The sequence below is a fragment of the Ambystoma mexicanum genome, chromosome 6q (genome assembly GCF_040938575.1).
Source record: "Ambystoma mexicanum isolate Mex_15411 chromosome 6q, UKY_AmexF1_1, whole genome shotgun sequence".
NCBI classification, from domain to species: Eukaryota; Metazoa; Chordata; class Amphibia; order Caudata; family Ambystomatidae; genus Ambystoma; species Ambystoma mexicanum.
The window spans coordinates 1,396,207,671-1,396,234,624 of NC_090937.1; the positions used below are offsets into that span (position 1 = coordinate 1,396,207,671).

The window sequence follows — 26,954 nt, forward strand, 5'->3', positions numbered from 1 at the left end:
GAGACACTATACCCATGCCCGCAAACATTGAATTTAACAGCCTGGCTCCTGAGGTCATAGAGTTCGGACACCTGCAACTTCCTCAGAGAGGCATGGACATAATTAAGGAAGCAAGAAAACCTAACACTCTATTGCTATTCCAGTAAATGGAAAGGCTTTATCTGGTGCAATACCAAGGGTGTCAATTCTATTGACTGCTCTCCTACTCCCATTATATTGTACCTGACTCCCTTGCTTGACTTAGGCCTGGTTTTTAATTCCCTTAAGGTTCACTTAGCAGCTCTCTCAGCCTACACTGCGTCGAAACAAAAGGTGTCATGGTGGAAGATACCAGTTAAGGCTTTCATGGAAGGGATCAAAGGGGATTCACCCCACCCCATTTCAAATCCAGCTCCCAGATGGGACCTGAATGTGGTATTAACCTCCATTTGAGCCTATGCGTAAGGCAAGTCTCAAAGATCTTACCTATAAGACAGCCTTCTTAGTGGTTATCACTTCTATAAAAAGGGTCAGTGAACTACAGGCCTTTTCAGTTCTCCTTTTGTTACAGTTCAGAGATAAGGTGGTTCTGCGCACTCACCCTCGTTTTGCGCCTACATTTATCTCCAAGTTACATGTGAACCAATCAATAGAACTGCCTACTTTCTTCCAGAACCCTACTAACATGGCCGTAAGAAGCCTACACACATTAGATGTGCGTAGGGCAGTCATGTTTTACCTGGACAGAACTAAACCACTGAGAAAGACCAACCAAGTTTTTGTTTCAGTGGCAGCTGGTAGAGAAGGGGATCCTGTCTCTAAATCCGCTATCTCAAGGTGGATTGTCAAATGCATCACACTTTGTTTCTCTCTTGCTAAGAGAGAACTGCCTTTCAAGCCTACAGCATACTCTTCTCGGGGCACTGGGGTGTCCATAGCATTAATTGCAAATGTTCCCCTAGAGTCCATTTGCAAAGTGGGAACCTGGAGTTCTGTACACACCTTTACAAAACACTATTGCCTAGACACTCATTCGAGGTCTGATTCTCAGGCAGGACAAGCAGTACCAAGACATCTTTTCACTACTGTTCCTTCTCACAACCCACCTCCAACTCTGGGTGCTGCTCTCTAGTCTATGCACAGCATGTGATACTCGAAAGACAAGATGCAATACTCATCGGTTACCACTGGATGTCAGACTATATGCAAAGCATGTGAATCTAAGCAGATGCAATCACCAGAAATGCTTTTAAGGTAAGTAATGCATGTCTTGCCGCCACAGGACCATCAATGGTGTGTGACTTAATTAGCTCAGGGCATGAACTTTATTAGGGTTTGGTTTTTACTTGCTGTGCCTTAAATGCTGTTTTTTGCCAATGCTTGTGTGCGAGACCGTTATGGATGTATATGTTTATGTATTGTGTTGTGAACCCATCCTGTTGGCTTAGACAACCTCTGGTTTGGGTTTGTGACTGCTCATATTGTAAGTGTCTTTGCAGCACAGTTTCCGCTTATGGTGCTCGACCTGTCTGTGGTGGTGCAGTGTCTGCTGTATGAGCCTGACCTGACCACGGGCCGTCAAGGGTGTAGGAGTCCTGGCACTTAGTGGTCTTTCACCATGCCTGGCATTGGGGTTTGGAACCCGGCACTCGTTTTTAGGGGTGCTCTGCCACAAATATTGGGGTGTTGGACACTGCACCAGAGGGGGGTTGGGGGGGGGTCCCCTGCCCGTGCCTTTGGGAGTTGGGCGCCAGTACCTTTAGGGGGTGGTCCTTTCCACCTGCTTGTGCACGGCTGTGGGCGCCTGTGCCTTTTTGAACCTTTATCATTTGTTCTGTATTAGAATAGTAGAAAATGAAGGGTGTGTTGTGTTTCAGTGCACCGTAGTTGTTGTTGGTAGCAGGATGAATGAAGGTGCTGTTTTGGAATTGTGTGGCATGGTGGTGTGTTGCGAGTTAGGGCTGGTTCCTTTGTTTGAGTGTCTGGTGTTAGGCCTGCGACTGAGTGGTTTGTATGGTTGCTTGGCTTCATTGTAGGTCGTTGAAGGAACGAGGTAGGTGGGAGTGTCTCCTTGTTCAGAATGGAGTGAGTGGGATTTGACTTGGAGTGGAGGTGGCCACAATGTTGTTGGTTTATACTTTGGTTGCATTACTCTGTATTGCCCTTGTTCTTCTTGCTTGTCCTTCATCGTGGTTCCTGTTGAGGAGGGAGATGTTGTCTTATGTTCCCTGCCTTGGTTGCTTGGAGAATGCCTGATGGAATGTATGCCTGTGGAATGTTGTGGTACGAGTGCCCCTGTACATTCCATGGATGTCAGTTGGAGTGAAGCAGCCTGTGAGAGTGGAGGCCTGTGTACCTTCCTACTTACCCTTGCACTGAAGTATGTACCTTGTCACTGGAACTTAGTAAAGAAGTTAACTTCCCTTCCTGCAGTATCAGACTTTCGTTTCACCCTGCTACAAAATACAAGCGTGCATGGCTAACCCAAGACTTGCATTATATGCACAGGAAGATGAGCCTCATTATCATTTTTGGTTGAGACCAATACACTTGGATCTACTTGCACAGTGTAGAGTCAACAAAGGACAGCACATTATGTGCAGCATCACACTTCAGTATTCCAATCTACCTAAGATAGTTTTGTTTAAATTTATTGTCTCTCGCCGGGGTACTAATATTAAAAACAATCAGAATGAAACGAGCATTCTGATTGGCTCCCGCCAGGTCCATACCCGGCCGGGAATCCTTCCCTCTCCTCCCTCTCGTCCCACCCCCATCTCCCCCTCCCCCGGCCCCAACTTACCCTCTTGTTTCTGCATCCCCGGCGGGGGACGAGGGAAGTCTCCAGCCGTGTGGAGACTCGGAGCGGGGCCATCCCCGCTCCGCATCTCCACACGGCTGGGGGCTTTCCTCGTCCCCTGCTGGGGACGCAGGTACACTTTATTTTATTTATTTATTTTTTCCCTCCCAACCCACTTACCTTTTTCTTGATCCTTTTTTGGGAGCGGACGCGCTGGGAACACGTGTTCCCAGCGCGTCCGCTCCCGATGACCGTCATGGAAAGGGAAAACGGACTCAGTTTTCCGTTTCCATGGCGGCGGGCATTTTCTTGGTTGTTTTTTTCTGTCCCGAAACACTGCAACATTTCGGGACAGAAAAAAATTGCTTTTAGTACCCCGGTCATGCAAATATTGCGGGCCGGGATACTAATAGCAATATGACCGAGCAAAGCGAGGGCCTTAACGAAAGCCCCGGGGCATTACCTGTGTCGGTAATGCCCCCGCCGCTCGGGTCATATTGCTTAAAAATCCTCTACCTAGGTATTCTTGCAACTCATTCAGAACAGAGGCAGTGGCTGAGCTTCAATTAATAGATTTGTTAATAATGTGCACGTTTAAAGATCCTGAAGCAGGCCTTTTCCTCTCAGCATTAAAGGAAAAGCCGGAAAGAGAAGCATGGTAAAATATGTAAAGGATAGGGGACGCAACAAACTCAGAATCGCACCAGTCTTTCTATTTATGTGACTACTGAATAAAGCTAAATTTGTACGTTTTGAAATGTTTGACATTTCTCCTCTGAACAGAGCCCCCAGAGAAGTTATGCTGACAAATGAGTAGCCCTTTTTGGTTTTTAAAAATGTCATAATCCTAGACTTTGAATGAAGGTTATTACTCAGGGGCAGGAGGTTGAAATTCCCAAATGTAGAATTCACGTCAAGGGGTTACCTTCTGAAATTAATTCAATTGCTGAAGAAGGTATGTTACCTTAGATCAATGGAAAGCGCAGATGCTAGCGGTGCCCTCATGCGTGCACACACATTGGTCAGCAGCAAAGCATGCGTTTAGCAAACGCTGCTGCATTTTGCTACTCTTGTAAACTACTCCCTCGTTTTCCGGTGTGTACGCCTTGACTGCCCTATGTGCCTTATTCTATTTTTTATTAATTGTGGAATGTCATTTTAGAAGCATATCTTTTTAGCTGGAAACACAGGTCTGCTAAGTTGATCAGTGACTGTTCACTCAGTTTGCAGACAGCATCCCTCTATATTTTAAATGAGTGTTCCTGCATATGTTTACTGGATTGTGAGGACCTTCCTGTTTTTCCTTTCCTAATCCTGTGCAATTGTTTTCTTGGGTAGAAATTCACAAAAATGTCATAAGCCCATCTGAATATGAAGTCAAAGAAGAAGTGTTGCATGGTAAACATGCAGAACTGAAGGATAAACTCCGAAGCATCAACCAGGGGTTTGAGCGTATACGAAAATTAAGTCACGAGGGATATGAAGTTGCCACTGGTAGGTATTACATATTGAAAAAAATTCTTGTCGAATTTCAGGCAACCAACATTTCCTGTGAGTGACTGGAATATTATTTGGCGAGTGTTCAACCGAAAGTAGTGGAGGGCGAGTAGGAGTAAGAGGTGGTGATTGTAGGATGCCTCTGGTTGTTTGTGATTATCTCTACCTGGCAACTAAGCTGGTGTACAAGATACTGGTTTCCTTCCACTGACTCGAGGTGGCTTCCTGCTTGAAAACCTTTCTGCATTTCACTGTACTTAAATAGGACGTTTATCGCTTTCCTTTTTCACTTTTGCTATTGCAAAGGCCTCTGTTTGCGTTGTTCCATATGCACCAAATCTCTCTATTCTCCAGCATGGGGTCTGGCATGGATTCACATGCTCATGAATATTCCCCGTCGTCAGGCTGGGAATCCTCGGTAAAGAAAAAACCAGTATCAGTTTCGTTTCTGATCTGTCTTTCGTAGTAATAACCAATCACTGATCTCTGCGTCATACTGACCACAGCCAATGACTGCCCTCTACCTAAGCCCCGCCTCTGGCAGCCATCTTCAGATTTTTACCGCACGTTCATGTGTTGGGATCCTCGTGCTATTGCTCTCGAGCGTTAGTGCTATTTTTTTCACGTTTTTTTTCAAAAACTTCATTTTTTCGGTCAAAAGAGCCTCAAGCTCCACCTACTCTCCATCCGATCAACGGGGACCCGTGTCGGATTCGTCTGCGCCCCTCAAGGGTGAAGATTTCGTCGAGCTACGCTTTTGGAGGACTCCAGAAGTTTCTCAGGCCCGGTCATGGCCCAGGAGAAGGGAAGCTCGACACCCGGAAAGCTGTTCAGGGTCTGCCCTGGATGCCAGCTGCAGAACGTCTTCAAGGAGGACGAACACTCTTTTTGTCTTTACTGCCTACATGAGGACAAGACGCACGTGGAGAAGGACTGTGCGTTTTGCGGCAACATGTCGGAGCGGACCATGAAGGACCGCCATCAACGTCTTGCCAACTGGCTAGAAGGGAAGAGCCCGTCCGGCGAGAAGAAGAGGAAGAAATCCGAGCGGTCTTCTAAGACCTTTGAGGACGCCCCGGCGACGGGGGTCCAACATAAGGCCAAGCACCGCGAGTCCGCTGGCACCGGGAGCGCCGAACGGTCGGGCTCTACGGGCGCCAGGCAGGGCGCACCCTCCCCGGTACCATCAACCACGAGCCAACGCTCTGGGTCGGGTAAGAGGAAGGCCGAGCACCCGGCGAAGCTCCTGGAGAGGCCCCATTCGAGCTCGAAGGCGGAGGGGGAGCGAGGCAGTGTCCCCCCCCCCCCCTCAAGGATAAGGCGGTGAGCGCACCTAAGGTGGTGAAGGCCTTAATCCATCTGGCCAAGCCCTCTATCGAAACTGTTGCGGCGGCCCTGGCTCAGCCTGTGGAGGCTACACCATTGGTGGCGACTTCGGGGCTCAGAGTCTCCCTGCCACCTCGGAGGGAATCCTCTTTTGTGCCCATCGATGGGACCCCCGTGAAATCCCCCGTGGGGAAGAAAAAGAGGGGGCAGGGCGTCGTCGTAGATTCGGCTTCAACCTCGGAGGAGGAGCTGGTCGAGGTCTTAAGCCACGGCCTCGGCGTGGAAGAAGACCGGCCCGTCGGGATGGATCCCGACGCAGGTGACAACGGCATCGTCGAGGGTACCGACGGGGCCCCTGATCGCCCGTCGGATTCCCCTCTGCCAGCGCCGCAAGACAACTCGGCGGCCATTTTGTTGGCTATACAGTCCTTATGCTCAGAGATAAGGACGAGACTACCGTTGCCGACGGAGGAACCTCTCCCGTCGGGGGACCCAGAACCGGGACCTTCTGGTGTTCCCCCTACCAAGAAAAGAAGGATCCACCCTCCACCTCCTTTTCAGCCGTCGCGCCCCGTCCAGCCCTCCTCCCCGTCCACCCGAGGGGATGATACGGGGACTGACACGGCAGCGACGGGTACGGACGACGAGGTATACGACGAGGATCTGCCGTCGTCACCTCCCACCAGGGCTTCTCCGCCCGACGAGATTGGATCGTTCCACTCCATGATCGCCAGGGCATCCGAGCTTTTCCAACTCTGCCCTGAGGAGAAGAAAAAGGAAGGATTCCTTTATCAACGGCGCGAGGCCAAGAGGAAGACGGTCCTCGCATTGCCTCTATTGGACGACATTTGGGATGAGGGCCTCACCCTCCACAAGAACCCTTCCACGACGCCAGCTAGAAGAGACCGGTACAAGAAGAAGTACCGGGTCCCGGACACGGCCCCCCTGTGCCTCCGGGCGCAGCCTACCCCGGACTCCGTCGTCTCCGCGGCGGCCAGGAAGAAAGCGGGGGGGTGCGGCCTCCACATCGACTTCCCCACCGGACGGCGAGGGAAAGAAATTGGACGCTATGGGACGCAGAGTCATCTCGTCTGCAGCGACGACGATTAAAGCGGCCAACGCCTTGGCTATCGTGGCCCGCTACGACAGGGAGCTCTGGTACAAACTGGCTCCCCTGCTGGACTTCCTGCCGGACGACAAGAGGGCAGAGGCCCTGGAGATCCTGCAGGAAGGTGAGGTGGCTTCGGACCATGCCATTACCGTTGCGACGGACATCGCCGACACTGGGTTCCGCCAGTTGGGCAACAGCGTTTGCCTTAGGCGGCGTGGATGGCTCAAGGCTACGGACTTCCGTCAAGACGTTCAGACCAGAGTCCTGGACATGCCCTTCGATGGGAACAACCTGTTTGGGAAAACAGTGGACGATTCCCTTCAGGCCATTAAAGCGGACACTGAGACGGCCCGGGCCCTTGGAGTTCTGCAACAACGACGGATGCCCTTTCGGAGCAGCGGAGGCAAGGGCGCCTCCCAAGGTTCCGGCGGCGGTTTCTCCACCTACCGTAGAGCGGCCCGCTCGTCGTCTCAGGAGGCCTACAGAGGACGAGGCAAGTCTAGCGGACCCCGCCGTCGTCGCCAAGGAGGTCTAGGCGGCAAAGCCTCGTCGAAGCAGGATTGAACCGGCCGTGGGGTCGGGTCCCCACCGAAGCACCCCGGTGGGAGGCCGGCTGGCGAGCTTCGTCAGCGTGTGGGAGTCCATCTCCACCGACCGTTGGGTGCTGGACGCCTTGGCCCGGGGCCACGCGCTCGAGTTTCAAAGAAGGTGTCCGCACGTCCCCCCCCCGTGGCCAGGAAAGAACTTCACGTCCCTCAACTTCTCCTGGAGGTAAAGGCGATGCTCAGGAAGGGCGCCATCGAACTCGTCCCAAAGAGGCTTCGGGGCTCTGGAGTTTACTCGAGATACTTCCTCGTGAAGAAGAAGACGGGGGGGATGGCGCCCCATCCTGGACCTGCGACGTCTGAACAAGTTCATCAAGGCGCAGAAGTTCCGGATGGTCACCCTCCAGCACGTCCTGGGTCAGCTGGAGGAAGGAGACTTCCTGTCGTCGTTGGATTTGGAGGATGCCTACTTCCATATTCCCATCCTAAAGGGGCACCGAAAATTCCTCAGGTTTGTGGTCCAAGGGCGTCATTACCAGTTCAAAGCCCTCCCCTTCGGACTACGGTCGGCACCCAGGGTATTCACCAAGTGCCTCGCACCGGTGGCGGCGCAGCTGCGCCGCGAGGGGGTCCACGTCTACCCCTACCTGGACGACTGGCTCATCCGAGCCAGGACGAGGGAGCTCGCCATGGTTCACACGGCAAGGACCGTCCAACTTCTCACGGACCTGGGATTCTCCGTGAACTACGCCAAATCCCACCTGGTACCCGCTCAAGACGCTCTGTTTCTGGGAGCGAGGCTCAACACAGTGTCCCTTTTGGCCTCCCCGTCGGAGGAGAGGACCAGGACCATCCTGGGCAAGGTGCAGCGGATGTTGGTGGCCGACGCGGCCAAGGTGAGGTCCATCAAGTCCCTCCTCGGAATGATGTCTTCCTGCATCTACCTCATTCCCATGTGCAGGCTCCGGAGGCGCCCGTTGCAGGAGTTCCTGGACGCGCGCTGGATCCAAACGACGGGCAGCTTCGAGTAAAGGATCACACTCGACGAGAGTTTCCGACGAGCGATCCGGTGGTGGGGCACCCGCGCGCATCTGACGGCGGGCATGGACTTCCAGACCCCAGCCCACCAGGAGACAGTGACCACGGATGCCTCCCTGGAAGGGTGGGGAGCGCACACCGAAAATCTGCACGCAAGAGGCCTTTGGCTCCCGACGGAGAAATCCCTACATATCAACGTCCTGGAGCTCCGTGCAGTGTTTTGGGCCCTCAGGTCCTTCCTTCCGTCCCTCAAGGGCAAGGGGGTGAGGATCTTCACCGACAACACCACCACCATGTTTTACATCAGGAAACAGGGTGAAACCAGGTCCCCAGCACTGTCCAAGGAGGCGCAGGACCTGTGGCATTGGGCCGTCGCCCAAAGGATATTTCTGGTGCTGTTTCATCTGGCAGGGATAAAAAACACCATCGCCGACTCACTCAGCAGGGAGCTGCGCTCGTGCCACGAGTGGGAGCTACGGCAGGATCTAGTGGATCGGCTCTTCCGACGGTGGGGCACACCCCAGATCGACCTGTTCGCAACGGCGACGAACTCCAAGTGCCGGAGGTTCGCCAGCAGGTTTCCCCAGACGAGGAGCATGGGCGATGCTTTCTCGTTCCCCTGGGAGGGCCTGTTCCTCTACGCGTTCCCTCCTTTGCCACTGCTAATCCGGCTCGTCAACCAGCTCAAGAGGTCACGGTGCAGGATGATCCTCGTCGCACCTGCGTGGCCGAGGCAGATATGGTTCCCGGACCTTCTGGACTTGTCAGCGTCCCCGCCGATCAAGCTGCTGGTGGACGCGGATCTACTCTCCAGGGAAGGAGGCGCCATCCTCCACCACGACCCAAAATCGCTGAACTTGCAGGCCTGGCTCCTGCAGCGCTAGAGTTTGGAGGATACGACATACCGGCCGACTGCAGAGAGGTTCTTGCAAAGGCCAGGGCGTCCTCGACCCTTAAATGCTACGGACACAAATGGAAGAGGTTCTCTGTCTGGTGCCACGCACAGAAGATTAACCCTCTACGGATTACGGCTCCCCAAGTACTGCCGTACCTGCTGACGCTGGCCAAAGCTGGACTGGCACACGCGTCCATCAAGATTCATCTTGCTGCGATCTCCCGATACACCAGAACCACGGGGCGGACGTCCTTGTGGTCTCATCGTCTGGTGAAAGAGTTCATGAAGGGACTGTTCAGATTGTTCCCGCCGGTGAAGGCTCCGGCCCCGGCGTGGGAGCTCAACGTGGTGCTGACCAAGCTCATGGGACCTCCGTTCGAGCCTCTGCACTCGGCTCCGTTGAAATTTCTGTCGTGGAAAACAGCGTTTCTTGTGGCCATCATATCCGCACGACGAGTGGGAGAGATCCAGGCCCTTTCCTGCAAGGCCCCGTGCTTGACTTTTCACGACACGAGGGTAGTGCTCAGGACGCACCCCTCCTTCATGCCCAAGGTACCGTCAGACTTCCATCTCAACGAACCATTGGTGTTGCCTGTGTTCTTCCCTTCGCCACCGGCTGAGAGGACTTTGCACTCGCTGGATGTGGCTAGAGCGCTGAAGTTCTACGTGGACCGCACAAAGTGTTTTCGGAAGACGTCACAACTCTTTGTGAACTTTGGACTTGTCAATCAGGGGAAGGCTCTCTCGAAGGCTTCCATTTCCAGATGGCACTCCGGCTGTATCATGTACTGTCATCGGTTGGCAAACCGACCGCTGCCTGGCCGTCCGAGAGCCCATTCCACCAGAGCGATCGCAGCTACCACGGCGTTCCTATCTGGTGTGCCCCTGCTGGACATATGCAGGGCTGCTACGTGGAGGTCGACGCACACCTTCACGAAATTCTACTGCGTCGACCGGGATTCCAGGGAGGAGTCCAGGGTCGGCCAAGCAGTGCTGCGCAACCTGTTTGCCTGAGGTGAGCCTGGTGAGGAGGTAAGATGCTTAATGTTGAGCCTTTGCCACCTCCCGTGGTTGTGCATGTGTGTACTGCTATGTATTCTTTATTCATGAGCATGTGAATCCATGCCAGACCCCTGCTGGAGGAGGGGGGGTGGGGGTGGGGGGGAGCGGGGGGGGTGGGGTTGGCGGGGTGGGGGGGGTGTGTGTGTGTGTGTGTGTGTGTGTGTGTGTGTGTGTGTGTGTGTGTGTGTTTTTCAGCATACATCCCAGCATGCTACAAACCACGGATTTGGCATGTAGGTAGGTTCCATGGTGTAGACAATGAATATACATTTTTCTAACTTTTGCGGCCTGCAATGCTTGGATGTATGTCTATCCGAAATGTTCTGCTTACTTCCCTACGGGCTACAAACTTGAGATGTGGCATGTAGGTCCATGGTGTAGACAAGTATAACATATATATTTTACGAATCTTCTTTTTTTTTTCGGTCTGCTTTGTTTAGCCCTGCCATATGCCCCTTTGCACCGTAGTTCTTCGTTCATTGTTCCTAAACTTTTCACGCTATCTGCATTCTAGCTGACATTAGCGACACTCGCTTTTGAAGTCATATAGGTGACACAATACAGTGCTTTTGTAGTAATGCGGGTTAACGGAAAAGGTGCATGTGTCTTCAGTAGTGTCCACAATGGCGTTGTCTATCACATCATGACAAATCTCTCATGATAATTACTTATACTTAATTTCCCACGGAAGTTGATGTATGCCATCGCAGGACGAAGCTTACATGCTTCAGCTGTGCACATATGGCACTTATGAGGTTGCTGCTGCCTCGGCTGTAGATCGGGACACCAATAATGTTGCTGCGCATTCTCAACGCTACAACTCAAGTAGCTGGAACCAAGTTACGGTATTCATGCTTTTCTCATGGTCCGCTTAATGTGGTTGCTCCAGAGTTGGAAACAGTCTGTTTGTTCACACTATATTCTACAGGAAAGACTAGCACTATTTGGTACAAACAAGCATTGGTTCAGTTCATTAGATAAACTTCAAACTAGTAGGAATTACCTTGCGAATTACAGGTACATCTGCTAATATATCAGAGTAAAATGCTTGGTGAAGGCTTTAGATACTTCACAAGACCCGAGCAAGACAGCAGTTAGCCTTGTAAAAACATCTGTTTCAAATTGGTAACGTGGACTGAGCGGTGGTGCTGGACAAGTTAAGCAACAATCCGGAGTTTAAAAAACATCTTATTTTCTAAATAATATTGCACATTTCAATGAATAGTCCATGGTCAAACCATATTACAAGTCCTTGCAATTCTATAAAAATTGTGAAACGTTCTACCAATCTTTTCCAAAGTCAATTTTCAGAAGGATAGGCAGTGCCACAAGTGAATTCTTCTGGTAGGCGTCGAAGTAGGCTAAGATGGCAAGTTACCTTCATACTAGAAAGAATGTGTAGACTTCAAACTGGGCATGTCGGCGCTTCCCAGTCTGCCCACAAACAAGCTTGGCAGGGTTTCTTGTAGACACCCCTCGCAAAAAAGAAAAGGCTCTGGATTTATGGATACAAACGTGCAATGACATGGCATTGGATGCACATCATTGTTTACCTAGGTTAGTGGTATGTGAGGTTTCTCACTTGATTCTTTGTGTGCTGTGAATGTGGTAACAGGCTATGACTTTAAAGAGTTTCACTGCATTGAATAAGGCAGATAACCTAACTTTGCACAGCAGGAAATTGCTCCAATCAGGAGCAGGAACCTTCTAAAGGCAGATACACGCTTTGTGATGGTTCACGTTGGCCTGCTGGTTAGTATTCTGAGTAACCAGTCTGTTAGATTGACTCAAGGCTGTCCCGGTTTGTTCTCTGGAGATCAAAAACCAATCTGGAATTGTTACATTCTGAATCCACACACGTCTTAGAATAAGTATGTGCAGTCACACTTTTCTATACCACGTGTTTAGTACAGAGTTTGAAGCCACATGGCAAACACTTTTACCAGCCCAACTCTGTCAGTTTCTTCGGGAAAGTGAAGAACACATCTTTGCTTGTTTGACTTTTTATTATGCTACAAGTGCTATGGGCTGCACTGTGGCAATACAATACTAGATTGTGATGCCCGATTTGGTAATTGCATGCACTTTTGGTACTAGGTATACCCCTCTTTCTCTATCAGTGTAGGGTATTTTGTTGTTTAGAGCTTACACCCTCTTCAAACCAACATGCCCTCATTCTTTGGTCATTGTTCTTTCTTCCTTTTCCCATATCAAAGGTCATGTTGGGGATGCTTGCCAAGAGTAGGCCACTAGCTGTTTGGGAGATCAGATCCGGTTATGGCCTTGCCTCTGTGCGGTTTCCTTCTGCACATTACCTATCGCTAGCAGTGTTTGTTCCTACCACTCAAGAAGCCCAAATACCGATAGCCACTGCTTCTGTATAAGAATTACATTTTTCAGCAATAGTGGATTAAAAGTTCCATGCTCTTCTAAAGCAGCTCCCTGCTCACCATACTGACATCAATTACAAGTCAAAGGTGCCTGGAAACGTTACCGTAGACTTCTTCGAATACCATTTCACCTAATGAGACTTCACCAAATCGATTTAATAAAAATAATAATTAAGCATTTCACCGAAAATGGTAAAAGTGGTATGTTTAATGTATAATAGGGGGTGTGGGGTAAGGGTATAAATTGGGGTAAGGATGGTTGAGTTTGGACTGCAGGGAGTCTGCCCACCCCCCCGCATAATAAAAAAAAAAGAAAGTAGAAATAGTAAATAGTTAATTTCGGTGAAATGGATTCAGTGAAATCTCCATTAGGTGAAATATTTTCGAAGCAATCTCATACATCCACCTGGAAACCTATCCCCGGATGGTCCATGCCGCAGTGGGAGAACCACACAGTCCCCACTAGCCAGGCATAGACTTTCACCCGGCATTCCTGTATACTCCTACGTCCTGTCCCCTTTCCTCCATACTTATGGGACATTCCTCCTCCCTGTGGGACGGGACCGGAGCACTTCGTAAAAAGCATCCAAAAATGTTGCAAAAATATTTAGTCCTTCCTTTCTTTCTGCACGCGGCCGTAACCCCGCCCATCTCAGCTCCGCATCGCCCATCAGTCCTTTTCTCCGCTCGTTCGGGACTGGACGCACTTGCATCAGCAGAAGATTTTCTTCCCTTTTTTTCCCCGTCTCTGGCTCCCGCTAGCGATTGTGTACTAGTCTGTCGTTCAAACTAGACTTTCCAGATTGTACATCGTGTCACTGACGCTTCGCGAGGGCGGACCCCCATCCTTTGTTTCGAGTGTTTGGGCCTGGACCACCGTTGGGACTCCTGTTTTTTACTGTGATTCCCTTCCGGTCCGGGCACTTCAATGTCGGTTGGAGCGCCGGGAGGAGGTGTTTCGACGTACTCCTCTGCATTTTCGAGCTTTTATTGATGAAAAGAAGAAACACCCGGTAAGTTCTTTACTTTTTAGAGCACCCCGGCCGGGAGATAACTTTCCGGGCTCTTCCCGAGCTGGGAGGAGCGTTAGCCGCTCTGTAACCGGGGATTGCCCCGAGGTGCCTTCTAGGCCTAATAATTGTACCAGAGTTTTCTCTGAGGCTCTCCGTAAGGGGCCTGTGGATACCGGAGTACACTTCGAGGCCCCTCCTATGGGGGCTGCTTGTAGACCCAGTTCTACTGAGTCTTGGGGTACCGGAGCTAGCTCTGAGGCCTCTTTATCTGCTTCCCTCAAAAATACCGGGGTGCGCCCCAAGGCCTTGGTTGGGCTTGGTGTTACCATGTTATCAAACGGATGTTCGAGGCCTACGTTTGTAAGGCTGTTACCGGACCTGGGTCCGAAGTCCCTCGCACAGAGGCTAAAGTTACTGACATTTCTGAGATGCCTGTCAAGGCCTTATCGGTGTTGTTTCTCACCATTCCGCTCTTGTGGCGACATCAGAACTGTTGAGGGAGCAAAGAAGGAAAGTTCTTCCTTTGCCGGCAGTACCAAGGGCCTTCCTGAGAAGGCTAATTTGGCTATTGGTATGTCGCAGAAACATTCCAGGCCTCATAGTACCGGCTCGGTCGAGGATCCTTACGTAAAGGCTAAAGTTAAGACCTCGGATCCATCAACGGGGACCCCTGCCTCAGTTCCTCACGTGCCGCAGTTACCCTCAGGTGATGGCAAAATGGCGGCCGTTCCCGCCACAACAACAGCAGGCATTTTGGGTGCTTCCCCTACAACTACGCCATCAGCCTCAGGGGTGGAGCTTGGCTCTGTGGGTGAACATAAAATTCCTTGTGCGCATCCGTTTCGCTCAGTTTCTGACTGGCACACTCGGATGCCCCTTCCACACAATGTTTTGTTGCCTGTGGTTGTCGGCACCTTTTGATTTTTGTGGACACTTCGGGGGATGGGCCTTTGTGGCAACCCTCCCCTTTGCGTCCCTGGAATTATCCTCCTCATGAGAGGCCCCATCCGGCAGCTCAAACTCTCTCCAGAGGATGCTTTTTTTGGGGCAAATTTCAGATGCTGATGCGTACCGACCCCCATGAAGGAATATTTCAAGGGTCTTTTTAGGGAGATATGCCCACCTGCACCTCTGGCACCGCCCTTGCCTAGGGTGCCTTCCTCGACGCTTCCGCCATTCCCCCCATTATGCACAGTGCCTGACACGGTTCCGCAGGATCCTGACCTGTCGGATGAGACGCAGGGCGATCAGGACAACGAGAACCTGCCCCGCTCTATTATAGCTTTTCATGACCGGGTACTGGACATGATGTGCTTTTTGGATATTCCGGTGCCCGAGGCACCCGCTCCGCAGGAGGGTGTGATTTCTGGGGTGTTCACCCTGTCTCCTTTGGAGCGTACCGGCCTGTTCTTGCAGAAGGATGTTTTGTCCAAGGTCCGTAGGGTCTGGGAAAAGCCACACTCTGGACTTTTCGTCAATAAGAAAATTGACGCGCGATACAGGCTGCATTCTTCGGAAGAGGTGGCCCTGTCGTCTTGTCTGCCCCCTCCTCCACAGTGGTGGCTGCGGCCACTTTACAGTCCAGGCCTGCAGCATCCTCTTCTGCGATGGCTACTCAGGTTCTGGGGAAGGAGGACGAGCTCTTCGACTCCCTTGGGAGGAAGATTTTCGCTAACTTGGCCTTGCAGCTCTGGCAGGCCAATGCAGAACTGGTGTTAGCGGGGGCAAATATGGCTATGTGGAAAAGTCTGTCGGAGTTCGAGGAGTTAATTCCAGTCGAGAAGCTGAAAGACTTTCGGACGTAACTGTCCGATGAAAGGGTCTTGGCCCAGGATCTGCTGGAGGTCGCGGCTCATCACGTAGACACTTCGGCTCGGGGGCCTTATGCTGGGAGTTGATATCTCCCGATGGGCGTGGTTGAATGCCACCAAATTCTCAAAGGAGGTGCAGGACAAGGTGTTGGACCATCCGTTTGATTGTAAGGAGCTTTTCCATTCTACAACAGATGTGGAGCTGACCAAAACGAAGTACCGCACCCAGACAGCCAAATCCTCGTCCGTCCTGGTTAAAACTCCTTTTAAGACCCAGAGACCGTTGTCGCAAAGCCAGCCTCTTCTGGGTTTAGAGGGTTTCTAGACCGGAAATCTTGTAGAGTGGATACCCCTTTGGGTAATAACCACCAGAGGCAGCAACGGACTTGGTTTTTCTCCCATTCCTCAGCCTCCTCAGGTTCAGGTGGTAACACCACTGATAAGCTTGCAAAATAAGGGTTCTCTGCGCTCGCACGAGACCCCAGTGGGAGGACGAATTGCGTCTCATTGGGAGGCGTGGCAGACCATCACCGAGGACAGGTGGGTCTTGTCAGTCGCTCGGGTCGGCTTCCGCTTACCCTTGCCCCCTACCCCACCCTTCAACCCTCCTTTCCAGCAGTTGGGGTCGTCTTCCCTAAAAGCCGAGGTTCAGAAACTTCTGGATCTCAGAGGTGTGGAACCCGTTCCCCTTGGGGAACGAGGGGAGGGCTTCTACTCCTGGCTGTTATCACGCCCGGCCAGATACGGTCCTCCTTGCAGATGGACGATTGGCTCAGCGTGGTGGACCTTCAGGATGCGTACATGCATATTCTGATTTGGAATCCACATAGGAGATATCTCTGCTTCTCTGTGGGAGAGGAGCACTTCCAGTTTCGAGTGCTTCCTTTTGGCCTCAGCTCGGCGCCGCGTGTCTTCACGAAGGTGTTATTGATCGTGGCCTATCTTCGTCTGCAGGGTATCCATGTGTATCCGTATTTGGACGACTGGCTCTTACGCAGCCCGTGCCCTTTATAAGCCGCCTGCAATCTTCAGTCTCTCCTCCAGCTCCTGTTCCATCTTGGGCTGTCAGTGAACTGGCGGAAATCTCCCATGACGGTCTCTCGGGACTTGATTTTCCTGGGTTTTCGCTGGAGCAGGATTGACTGCAGAGTGTACCTGACCGGGGACAGGATGGCGGATCTGTTGGCCACGTGTCCGATGTTCGCGCAGTCGGAGAGCATGTCGGCCTGGTGGTTCCATCTGCCTCATGGCCTCGTGCGTGTTGGCTCTTCCTCTTGCCCGTCTCAAAATGAGGCAGACTCAGATGGCTCTTCGGAGTTCTTGGCTTCAGGCTGTGGATCCGGACTCCAAGTTGATAACGATTCCGGCTTTCATGAGAGCAGACCTGGACTGGTGGTCGTCTCTCAGCAACCTGTCGGTAGGGGTGGGGTCTCAGGACACGGCCCAGATGCCAAAGGTCACAACGGACTCCTCCCTTTGTGGGTGGGGTTGCAATGTTTGATCTTCTTCAGGTCTCGGATCTTTGGTCGCCTCAGGACAAGCACCTTCACATAAATCATCTGGAGCTTCTGCTGATTTTTCCTAGCGCTCAAGGCGTTCAGACCAATCATTGCCAACAAAGTGGTCTGTATCCACACGGACAATGTGGTGTCGAAGCAAGGGGAAACCCAAGTCTTTCTCCCTCCCTCCCCCTCGTGGACCTGTCCATCCAGATTTGGGAGTGGGCAGTTCTTCATGGTGTCTGGCTACTTGCAGTACACATCCCGGGCCAGCTGAATGTCACGGCAGATGCCCTCAGCCGGCGGACGATGGTCCGCTACGAGTGGGAGTCCTCATGGATTTTCCTGCGTTGGGGCACACTGGAAGTGGACCTCTTCGCTACGACGGCAAACAAGAAGCTTCCTCTGTTTGCCTCCAGAAGCGGGCTGGGAGCTTCCTCTCTGGGGGATGGTCTTGCGTTTCCATGGCACAACATGAGGGTTTATGCCTTCCCGCCTCTGCTTCTAGTTCATCGGACGATTTGCAAATTGAGAAACTCGGTGAACTGTTCTCTTCCACTCATAGCCCTGTGGTGGCCGGACAGGTTTTAGTTCTCAGAACTTCAACACCTGTCGGTGTATCTGCCGTTCAGGTTACCGGTGACTCCCAATTTTCTTCACCAGGGGGAACAGCAGCTGTGGCACCCCTCCCCACAATCACTCAGCTTGGCGGCATGGTGCCTGAGTTCAAGTCTTTAGAACATCTTAGCTTCTCTGCGGATAACATGCGTATTATCCAGGCAGCCAGAAAACCCTCAACTAGGTCCCAGTACAGAAGCAAATGGCTCAGTTTCTCATTGGTGTTTAAACAAGCAGTTGGACCCAAGGGGGGGGGGGCTACAATTGATAGGGTACTGTCCTTTGTATCCCACTTAGCAGAGTCGGGTGTTCACGTTCTGTCATGCAGAACTTATCTTTTTGCGGTTTCCACTTACCTATCTACGGACCAATGCTCTTACTCTCTAACCCAGTGGTTAAGAGTCATTTTGCAGGCTTGACGCGCCTTTATCCTCCGATTCATAGTCCGCACCCGGCGTGGGATCTGAATGTGGTCCTGATGGCGTTGTGCCATAAACCTTTCGAACCAATGGCCACGGTGGACCTCAAGCACCTGTCGTGGAAGGTGTCCTTTTTGGTCGCTGTTACTTCAGCAAGGCGCGTGAGTGAGCTCCAGGCTTTCTCGGTGGAGTATCCCTTCTTGGTCTTTCACAAGGATAAGGTGGTCCTACGGACAAATCCTGCTTTCCTGCCGAAGGTGGTCTCTGAGTTCCATCTGAACCAGTCAATCTCCCTGCCAGTCTTTTTTCCGAACCCTTCCGAACCCTGCCTCAGAGGCAGAAAGGGTCTGCATTGCCTCGATGTTAGAAGGGCTCTTAAATTCTATCTGTACAGAACATGAGAGCTTAGGAGTTCTTCTCAACTGTTTATGACCTTTGGTAATCCACAAGGTAAGCAGGCCTCTAAGGCAACTATCTTTCGATGGATTGCTGCCTGCATTACGGAGTCTTACGCCGTCCAAGGGCTGAAGCATCCTAAAGGTATTCATGCACACCTGGTGCGGGGCAAGGCAGCCGTGGTTGCCTTTCAGAAATATGTCCCCTGGGAGACCATCGCAAAGGCGGGTACTTGGGCCTCCCCATCTGCTTTTTGTAAGCATTATTGTCTAGACATGAGCTCAAGATCTGATGCTCAGTTTGGTCAGGCTGTGCTGAAGAACCTTTTTCAGTAGGGGTTTTTTCCATCCACCCATAATTCCTGTAAGGTGTGCTTGGGAATCTCCCATAAGTATGGAGGAAAGGGGACGGGACGTAGGAGTATAACTGGTTACACACCGTAGTGACTACCTTACTCCTAGTCCATAGTCCCCTTTCCTCCATACGCCCGCCCGCTGTCCCCTCTAATAAGGTTCCTCTGTTATTGCTAAGGGGTTTCTGACCTGGCGATAGAAAAGGACTAATGGGCGATGCATGGGGCGGGGCTGAGATGGGCGGGGTTACAGCCGCATGCTGGGCCCTGCGCATAAAGAGAGGAAGGACTAAAACGTTTTGCAACATTTTTGGATGCTTTTTACAAAGTCCTCCGCTCACGTCCCACAGACCGGAGGAATGTCCCATAAGTATGGAGGAAAGGGGACTATGGACTAGGAGTAAGGTGGTCTCTATGGTGAGTAACCTGGTTAAACAACGACACAACTGGGTGGGAAGAGGCAGCTCGCCCTTTTACCAGCCAGGCAGAATGTGATTCGTTTTGTAGGCCCACATTGCTCTGCTGTTTCACAGAATGTTTGCTTTCACCACAATGTGATTTGGCGAGTTTTTGCGCTCCATATTCCTGCGAGTTTTTGCACTGGTAAGAAATGAGAGTATCTTTAAGGGCACAGGATGGATAGCTGAAGTGGCTCCTATTTAAGCAAGACAGGTTGACGTGCAGGTGTGCTTTGAAGAGCAACAATTCAATTCTAATCCATTTTAAACGACCCTTTAGGTCAGTAGAAGTTCCAACCTGGCAGCCTTGGGTCGGTTTAATTAATATACATATATATTTCTGTAGGTCGGGTACTTGGATTACAGTAAGTAAAGATAAACTGAAGATAAGGGATCTATGATTTGCTCACCACGATCTGTAGGAATGATATAAAGCAGATTGTTGGGGATTTGCAGTGCTTAAGCATGGCTTTTTACTCGTCTTTTCCATGAGCGGCATAAGGTGGTTTTCTTGCGTTACTTTCTGAACTTGCTGCCTTCAGCCCCACGCTCAGTGTTTTCTACAAGCACACCACTTTTCTTCTTTTTGTTTCAGAATTGCCCCCTGCCCCAATTTAGTATATGCCACTTCAGTTACGTTTTCTCCTCTACTTCCAAAACGTAGCCATCACCTTTTAACCTATTCTTAACCTATTAAAGCAGCATCCTATGGAAATGCTCCTTGTGGGAAAAGGCACTCGGTGAATGCACTACTCGAGGACCAATCCTTTATTTGAAACCTTCATTTCTTAGTGAAGATGGAGGGGGGGGTCTGAGTTGAAGCCAGCCGAGTGTGTACTCCTGTCTGGTGCCAAGTGTAAATGTGTTTAATCAATGTAGGAGTTGAACCAGTTCCCAGGGTTCGGTTACCTGCATTGCAGTGCTGGATCCGGTAGTGGCAGAAGTCATTTCCTTAACTATTGCAGTATTCCGTGTAGAAGAGGAGATTGTTAATGAGTAAGCTCCAGTGCTACATTGACAGTCACAGTTTCCTCCAAGTGAAGGAGGCCCTGGTATTGATGTTGATCATGTGTTGTCTGTCTTGCATATTACAGTTGTACTGTAGTGTCTAGCTGCATCAGTACATTGCTTGCGTTTCTTTTCTCTGCACGTCTTTTTGTGTAGTCTTTGTGGCTGTATTCACAGTCCCAAACGTGTTGACCAAGATCGTTCGTGCAAGAACGTACTGCCTGTTCCTGTGTCAATGATTCTCCACAAAACACTCAGAGAAAATTACAATGTCTTACTGAGTGAGGACAAGTTAGAAGCTGCAACCACGATCCGAAAAAGAGGGATTCAAGAATGTTAGGAACCTAATGTTAATGTGTATTTTGCCTGAGAGAGCAGAGGCACTTTAGAGATCGTCTACAGATTTATGAATCCTATGTTTAAAGTGATGTCAGTAAGAGGTTCTTGATTTAGGAAATGGAAGATGGTTATAGATGTTTATCCAGAGCAAAGCAATGGTTGTATAGGGGGAATTATGGCTGAAAGTTTTGCAGAAAAAAAAAACTCTTTTGATGTGAGCAAATAAATAATGATCGCCGACCAGGTTAATTCCTCAAGACAGGAATGAAAGGCCAGGAATGAAAATCGGTAGCCAAGATGGCTCTAGTGAGACCAGCCTCTTGCCTAGCTGTTTGATTCCTAATGTTCATTTGCAACTGCTGGACATCAGGTTGGTGGGGACATGGCAAAGGAAGCATTGTTCCAGGAAAAACTGTTCCCTATCGTGTGCTGCTTGTTCCAGTAATGGCGTAGGAATGATCCTGGTGCATAGTATTTGAGTATGCAATGCAAACTGTCCAACACCTTTATTTTACCATAGAGCTGTCCAACAATGATTGCCCCAGCAATGTGGATGCCAAGTGCCAAGGTCTAACCACCCACACTGCATCTTATTTGTTGCCTCTTGAAGTATTTAATTAACTTAAAGGATCTCCATTGCCTAGAATTATCGCAGCCAAAATGCTAGATGTAACTAACAAATCTTTAACATAGGGCAGCTAATGTATAAAGAGGGTATTCTTGATGTTAAAGAGGGTATCTATAACTCGGAGAAGTATAGATTAACAAGTTTTCACCCTGGAGAATCGTGCAGCCCAATTAATTATTCAACTAGCAGTGTGTGCGACATGTTTGCTTTTTCTGGTTTTTCATTTTCTTCAATAAACTGAAATGATACCGATAGAACTGTAGGTGGTTGATTACGCCAATTATGGATCATTTACATTAGTAATTTAATCCTTAACTCTTATTTGGTCATACATTTAAATATGTACCTTCGTTGAAAGTTTGCAATTAATAAGGTTAAATATTTAAGGGTCTTTGTAGGAGAGGTCCTTAACCTATTGACCTGGTGTGCTGCTGTATTTAATTTGGAGTAGAGATGTATACTTGAAAATTAAGATTTGGGTGCAAAATATGTGAGATGTGGCATTTATGTAAAGTGTGATCAGCTGTTCTGAGGCCCTTCATGATGCTGGTTTTAGAGGTTGCCATATTGAGATCCACTGCTGACTTTCTTGTAGTGGTCCGACTCTCAAATCTGACTTGCTGGACTATTGCAAGCTTCACTCTATATATGCATCTGCAATATCCTACTGCCGGCTTCTTGTGATGTTCATTCATGAATGTGACCTTCGATGGGCATCCATGGCCGCCTCTGTAGATGAATCGTACGTGCTTCTCCATCCCCATAAAAGGGTTTGGAGAAGTGTGCTGTTATGGAGCAATTTATAGATCTAGACGTTTACAATTTAAAACAGTTGAACTCTACGATTTTCCAATATTGTAAATAAGCTTTTGTTCTGATATCAATTGGCCATAGATTGCTTTTGACAATGGCCAAAGAGTGCAATATTTATTTGTGCTTCTGGACGACCAACTAGTCGATCATAAGAAGGAAAAAACGTTACTCTGGGTTTACGTTTTTTTGGGATCTGTCAGTTACATTTGTAACAGCGGCCTTCGAGGGAGGTAAGGGGATCTATAAGGCAAGCGTGCTTGGAGGGCATTGCTGGTACTAGTGTCCTGTTTAGGTGGGAAGTGCTAATTATTTCATAGGATACTTGGAGGTGCCCTTTAATGGGCGTGGGAACATTTCTTATTCCTTCTCCTCCTGAGAAGTATGTTCATATTTGGTATTTTTTCAGTCCACCATCGGTTTCATGAAGTCTCATTCTGTTGGTAGTATTGCACATAATGTTGCTGTGTAGGTAATTTAGCTTTGTGGTACCCCTATGTCAGTGCAATTTCATTTGCTTTGTATCACTGTTAGATTTTGAAGAACCGAGAGTGAATGACTTGTGGGACATGGCCAAAGGAGCCAACTTTACAGCGGCTGAGCTGGAATCCTTTAAGGTAAGCCAATGTGTGCTGTCAAGCTGTTTGTGATCTTAATTCCTGTTGGTCACGTTTATTTCTGGGACTTCAGTAAATCGCACCCCTTTCAATGGGGCTCATTCTCATTAATTAATAGACTGACATATCACGACTAATCCATTGGCATAATGTGTTTGTGTCCAATCTGTCATGGATGATGTTGGAAAACCTTGTGAGCCTTGACTTTGAAATGAATCCAGTCTCCAACTTTGCCGAGTTATGTTGGTCATACACGATTACCTGCTTGGTGATTTCTTAAAATAAATATTTGTTCTTGTGTGTGTAGTTGAGGCATATTGTAATGCAACCTACCATTTCTCTTGTTCCCCAGTAGTTTGGTCTTAAATCACTAAATCTTCATATGCTGTGGCCTTGAGCCTCTTCCCAGGCCCACACATTTTCTCTGCAAGTGATTTTATTGGCCCAATATAACCTTTTGCCAACAGTCTTTAAGGCAGAACTAACTTTTCAGTGATGTTTGAAAAAGGACTGTTGTCAATGCAAAAGATCAGATGTCCAAACTCTATAGCCTAGAAATGGCAAATGGGAGTTTACTAGGTAAACCCCCCAGATAGCAACCCCTCTTTCTTCAGCATGAGGTCTGGCATGGATTCACATGCTCATGAATATTCCATGTCATCGGGCTGGGAATCCTCGGTAAAGAATAAATCAGTTTTGTTTCTGAACTGTCTTTCCACTAGTAACCAATCGCTGGTCTCTGGGTCCTACTGCCCCCAGCCAATGACTGCCCTCTACCTAAGACCCTCCTCTGGCAGCCATCTTCAGATTTTTACTGCACGTGTGGGAGTCCTCGTGCTTTAGCTCTTGAGCTTTTACTGTGTTTTGTGTTTTTTTGAAGAGTTTACTCTTATATTTTCGGTCAATTGAGCCTCAAGCTCCACCGATTCTACTTCCGATCAACGGGACCCGTGTTCAGAACTTTCTACGCCCCTCAAGGGCATCTTTTCATCGAGTTTCCACCTTTCGGAGGATTCCAGAAGATCTTTGAGGCCTACCCCGCGTGGTCATGGCCCAGGACAAAGGAAGCATGACGCCTGTTGGACCCAAGCTGTTCAGGAGCTGCCCTGGATGCGGGCTACAGAACGTCTTTAAGGAGGATGAGCACTCTCTGTGCCTCTACTGCCTTCACAACAAAAAATCGCACGTGGAAAAGGACTGTGCGTTTTGTAAGAACATGTCCGAACGGACAATGAGGGATCGTCTTACTTGACTCGCCAACTGGCTGGAAAGGAAGAGCCCAGCAGCAGGTGAGAAGAAGTCGGAGCGGTCTTTTAAGACCTTTTAGGGCGCTCCGGCAACGGGGGCCCAACAAAAGGCAAAGCACTGCGAGTCTGCGGGCACCGGGAGCGCCGATCGATGGGGCTCCTCGGCTGCCAGGCAGGGCGCATTATCACCGACGCCATCAACCATGTGCCAATGCTCTGGCTCGGGGAAGAGGAAATCGGAGAACCCGGGGAAGCTTCAGGAGAAGTCACGAAGGCCCTGATTCACCCGGCTAAGGCCTCGATCGAGGGAGTCGTGGCGGCCCTGGCGAAGCCTGCGTAGGCTACCCCAGTGGAGACGACCTCTGGGCCTAGAGTTTCCCTGCCACCGCAGAGGGAATCCTCTTTTCAACCCATCAATAAGACCCCCATGAAACCCCAGGTGGAGAAAGGGGGGGGGGAAGGGGGCAGTGGCCATTACGGAAACAGATACCACCTCTGAAGAGGAGCTGGCTGGCATTGCAAAGATCCTGAACAAGAAGTTCGAGGAGGTCCGCTCCTACGGGAAGGATCCCGATGAGGCGGATGTAGAAAGCGACGCCGGTGCCGACGAGGAACCGCGGGCCACAGAGGGGTCGGATGCCTATGCCACAAGACAACTCAGGAGCAATCTTGATGGTTAGTCAGGCCTTGTGTACGGAGATAACGACAAGGTAGCCCTTACCCCCCCCAGCGGACGATCCAGCGGAGCCTGGACCATCGGGACGCCTGCCAAGCAAGCAGAGGAGAACTCCTCCTCCTTTACAGCCTTCACCTCCTTCCCCTCTTCCGAGGGATGAGACGGGAACAGAGACCGCGACGACGGGGATGGATGACGATGGTGGTGAGGACAGAATGGACCTTCCATCACCACCCGCTTGGGCCTCCCCTCCAGACGAAATTGGCTCCTTCCACACCATGATCGCCAGGGCATCTGAGCTCTTCCAGCTCTGCCCCCGAAGAGCAGAAGAAGGAAGGTTTCCTCTACCAACGGCAGGAGGCCAAGAGGAAGACTGTCCTCTCCGTTCCATTACTGGATGACATCTGGGACAAGGGGCTGGTGCTCCTGAAGAACCCGTCCACGGCTCCTGCTAAGAGGGACCGGTATGAGAAGAAGTACCGGGTCTCGCGATTGTGGCACGCTACAACAGGGAGCTGTGGTTTAAGATCGCTCCCCTGAGGCCCTGGAAATCCTACAGGAAGGCGAGGTGGCTTCAGACCACACCATTACGGTGGCCATGGACATCGCTGACACTGGCTTTTGCCAGATGGGCAACAGCGTTTGCCTTCATCGGCACGGCTGGCTCAAGGCAACTGACTTCCGCCAGGACATGCAGACCAGGGTTCTGGACATGCCCTTCGACGGGGAACAACCTGTTTGGCAAGACAGTGGACGAGTCACTGCAGGCCATCAAGGTGGACACAGACGGCTCGGCCCTTGGGTTTTCAACAACGGCCACCATTTCGGAACTCCGGAGGCAAGCAAGGTTCCTCCAAAGGATTCGGCGGCGGTTCCTCGTCTTACCGCCAAGCAGCCCGCTCTTCGTCGCAGGAAGCCTACAGAGAACGCAGCAAGACAGGAGGATCTCATCGGCAAGGCCGCAGCCAAGCAGGACTGAACCGGCTGTGGCATCGGTCCCCCACCCAAGTGCCCGGTAGGGGGCTGCCTGGTGAAATTCGTCAGCGTGTGGGAGTCCATCTCCACCGACCGTTGGGTGTTAGATGCCCTGGCCCGCGGGCACATCCTGGAATTTCTGAGGTGTCCCATTATACCACCCTTGTCCATGAAGGAAAACCACGTCCCACAACTTCTTCTGGAGGTAGGGAGCCATAGAACTCGTCCCAAAAAAGGCTCTGGGGCTCCGAGTATACTGGCGGTACTTTCTCGTCCGGAAGAAGACCGGCGGTTGGTGACCCATCATCGATCTTCGTCTAAACTAGTACATCAAATATCAGAAATTCTGGATGGTCACCCTCCAACACGTGCTGGGACAGCTGGAGGGAGGTGATTTCCTATTGTTGCTCGACTTGGAGGATGCCTACTTCCACATCCCCATTCTAAAGGAACATCGCAAATTCCTACGATTTGTGGTCCAGGGGCGGCACTACAAGTTCAAAGCCCTTCCCATTGGATTGAAGTTGGCGCCCAGGGTATTCACCAAGTGCCTGGCACCAGTGGTGGTGCAGCTGCGCCTGCAGGGGATTCACGTCTACCCCTACCTGGACGACTGGCTCATCCGAGCAAAGTCAAAGGAACTCTGTCGATCACACAGCAAAGACCGTCCAACTGCTCACGGATCTGGGATTCTCGATCAACTTCGCGAAATCCCACTTGGTACCATCGCAAGTCGCCCTGTTCCTGGGAGCCAGACTTGACACAGTGGCGCGATTGGCCTCCCCGTCGGAGTAAAGGACAAAGGCCATCCTGGGCAAGGTGCAACGGCGGTCGACCATGGAGGTGGCCAGGGTGAGGTCCATCAAGTCCCTACTCGGCATTATGTTGTGCATATCTATCTCATGCGCCTATGCAGGCTGCGGATGCGACCACTGCAGGAGTTCCTCTACACCCGTTGGATGCAAGCAGCGGGCAGTTTCGAGGACAGGATCTCACTCAACTTTCCGCCAAGTGATCCTGTGGTGGGACACCCGTGCGCATCTGGCGGCGGGCATGGACTTCAGACCCCGGCATATCAGGAAACTGTGATGACTGACGATTCCCTGGAGGGATGGGGAGAGCACACCGGAGATCTCCACGCAAGAGGCCTTTGGCTCCCGGAGGAGAGGTCCCTGCACATCAATGTCCTGGAGCTCCGAGCCGTGTTCTGGGCCCTCAGGTTATTCCATCTGTCCCTCAAGGGCAAGGTGATAAGGATCTTCACCGACACACCACCACAATGTTTTACATACGGAAGCAGGGGGGGCACCAGATCCCCAGCCCTATCCAAGGAAGCGCAGGATCTGTGTCACTGGGCCATCGCCCAAGGGATGTTTCTGGTGCCCTTCCATCTGGCAGGAATATAGAACATTCATCACCGACACTCAGCAGGGAGCTGCGCTTGT

At 50.8% G+C, this 26,954-nt stretch overlaps 1 protein-coding gene across 2 annotated transcripts in view; it reads left to right on the forward strand.

Moving 5' to 3' along the window:
• The window catches only part of LRPAP1 (LDL receptor related protein associated protein 1), a 109,506-nt gene that overhangs the window by 64,784 nt on the left and 17,768 nt on the right, over positions 1 to 26,954 (forward strand). The window contains exons 5-6 of one of the 2 annotated variants that reach the window (XM_069632034.1): positions 4,118 to 4,273; positions 22,529 to 22,611. In XM_069632034.1, coding sequence (XP_069488135.1) covers positions 4,118 to 4,273; positions 22,529 to 22,611 — 239 coding nt within the window. The remainder of the gene's footprint in view (positions 1 to 4,117; positions 4,274 to 22,528; positions 22,612 to 26,954) is intronic. The other variant, XM_069632035.1, reaches the window with a different exon arrangement.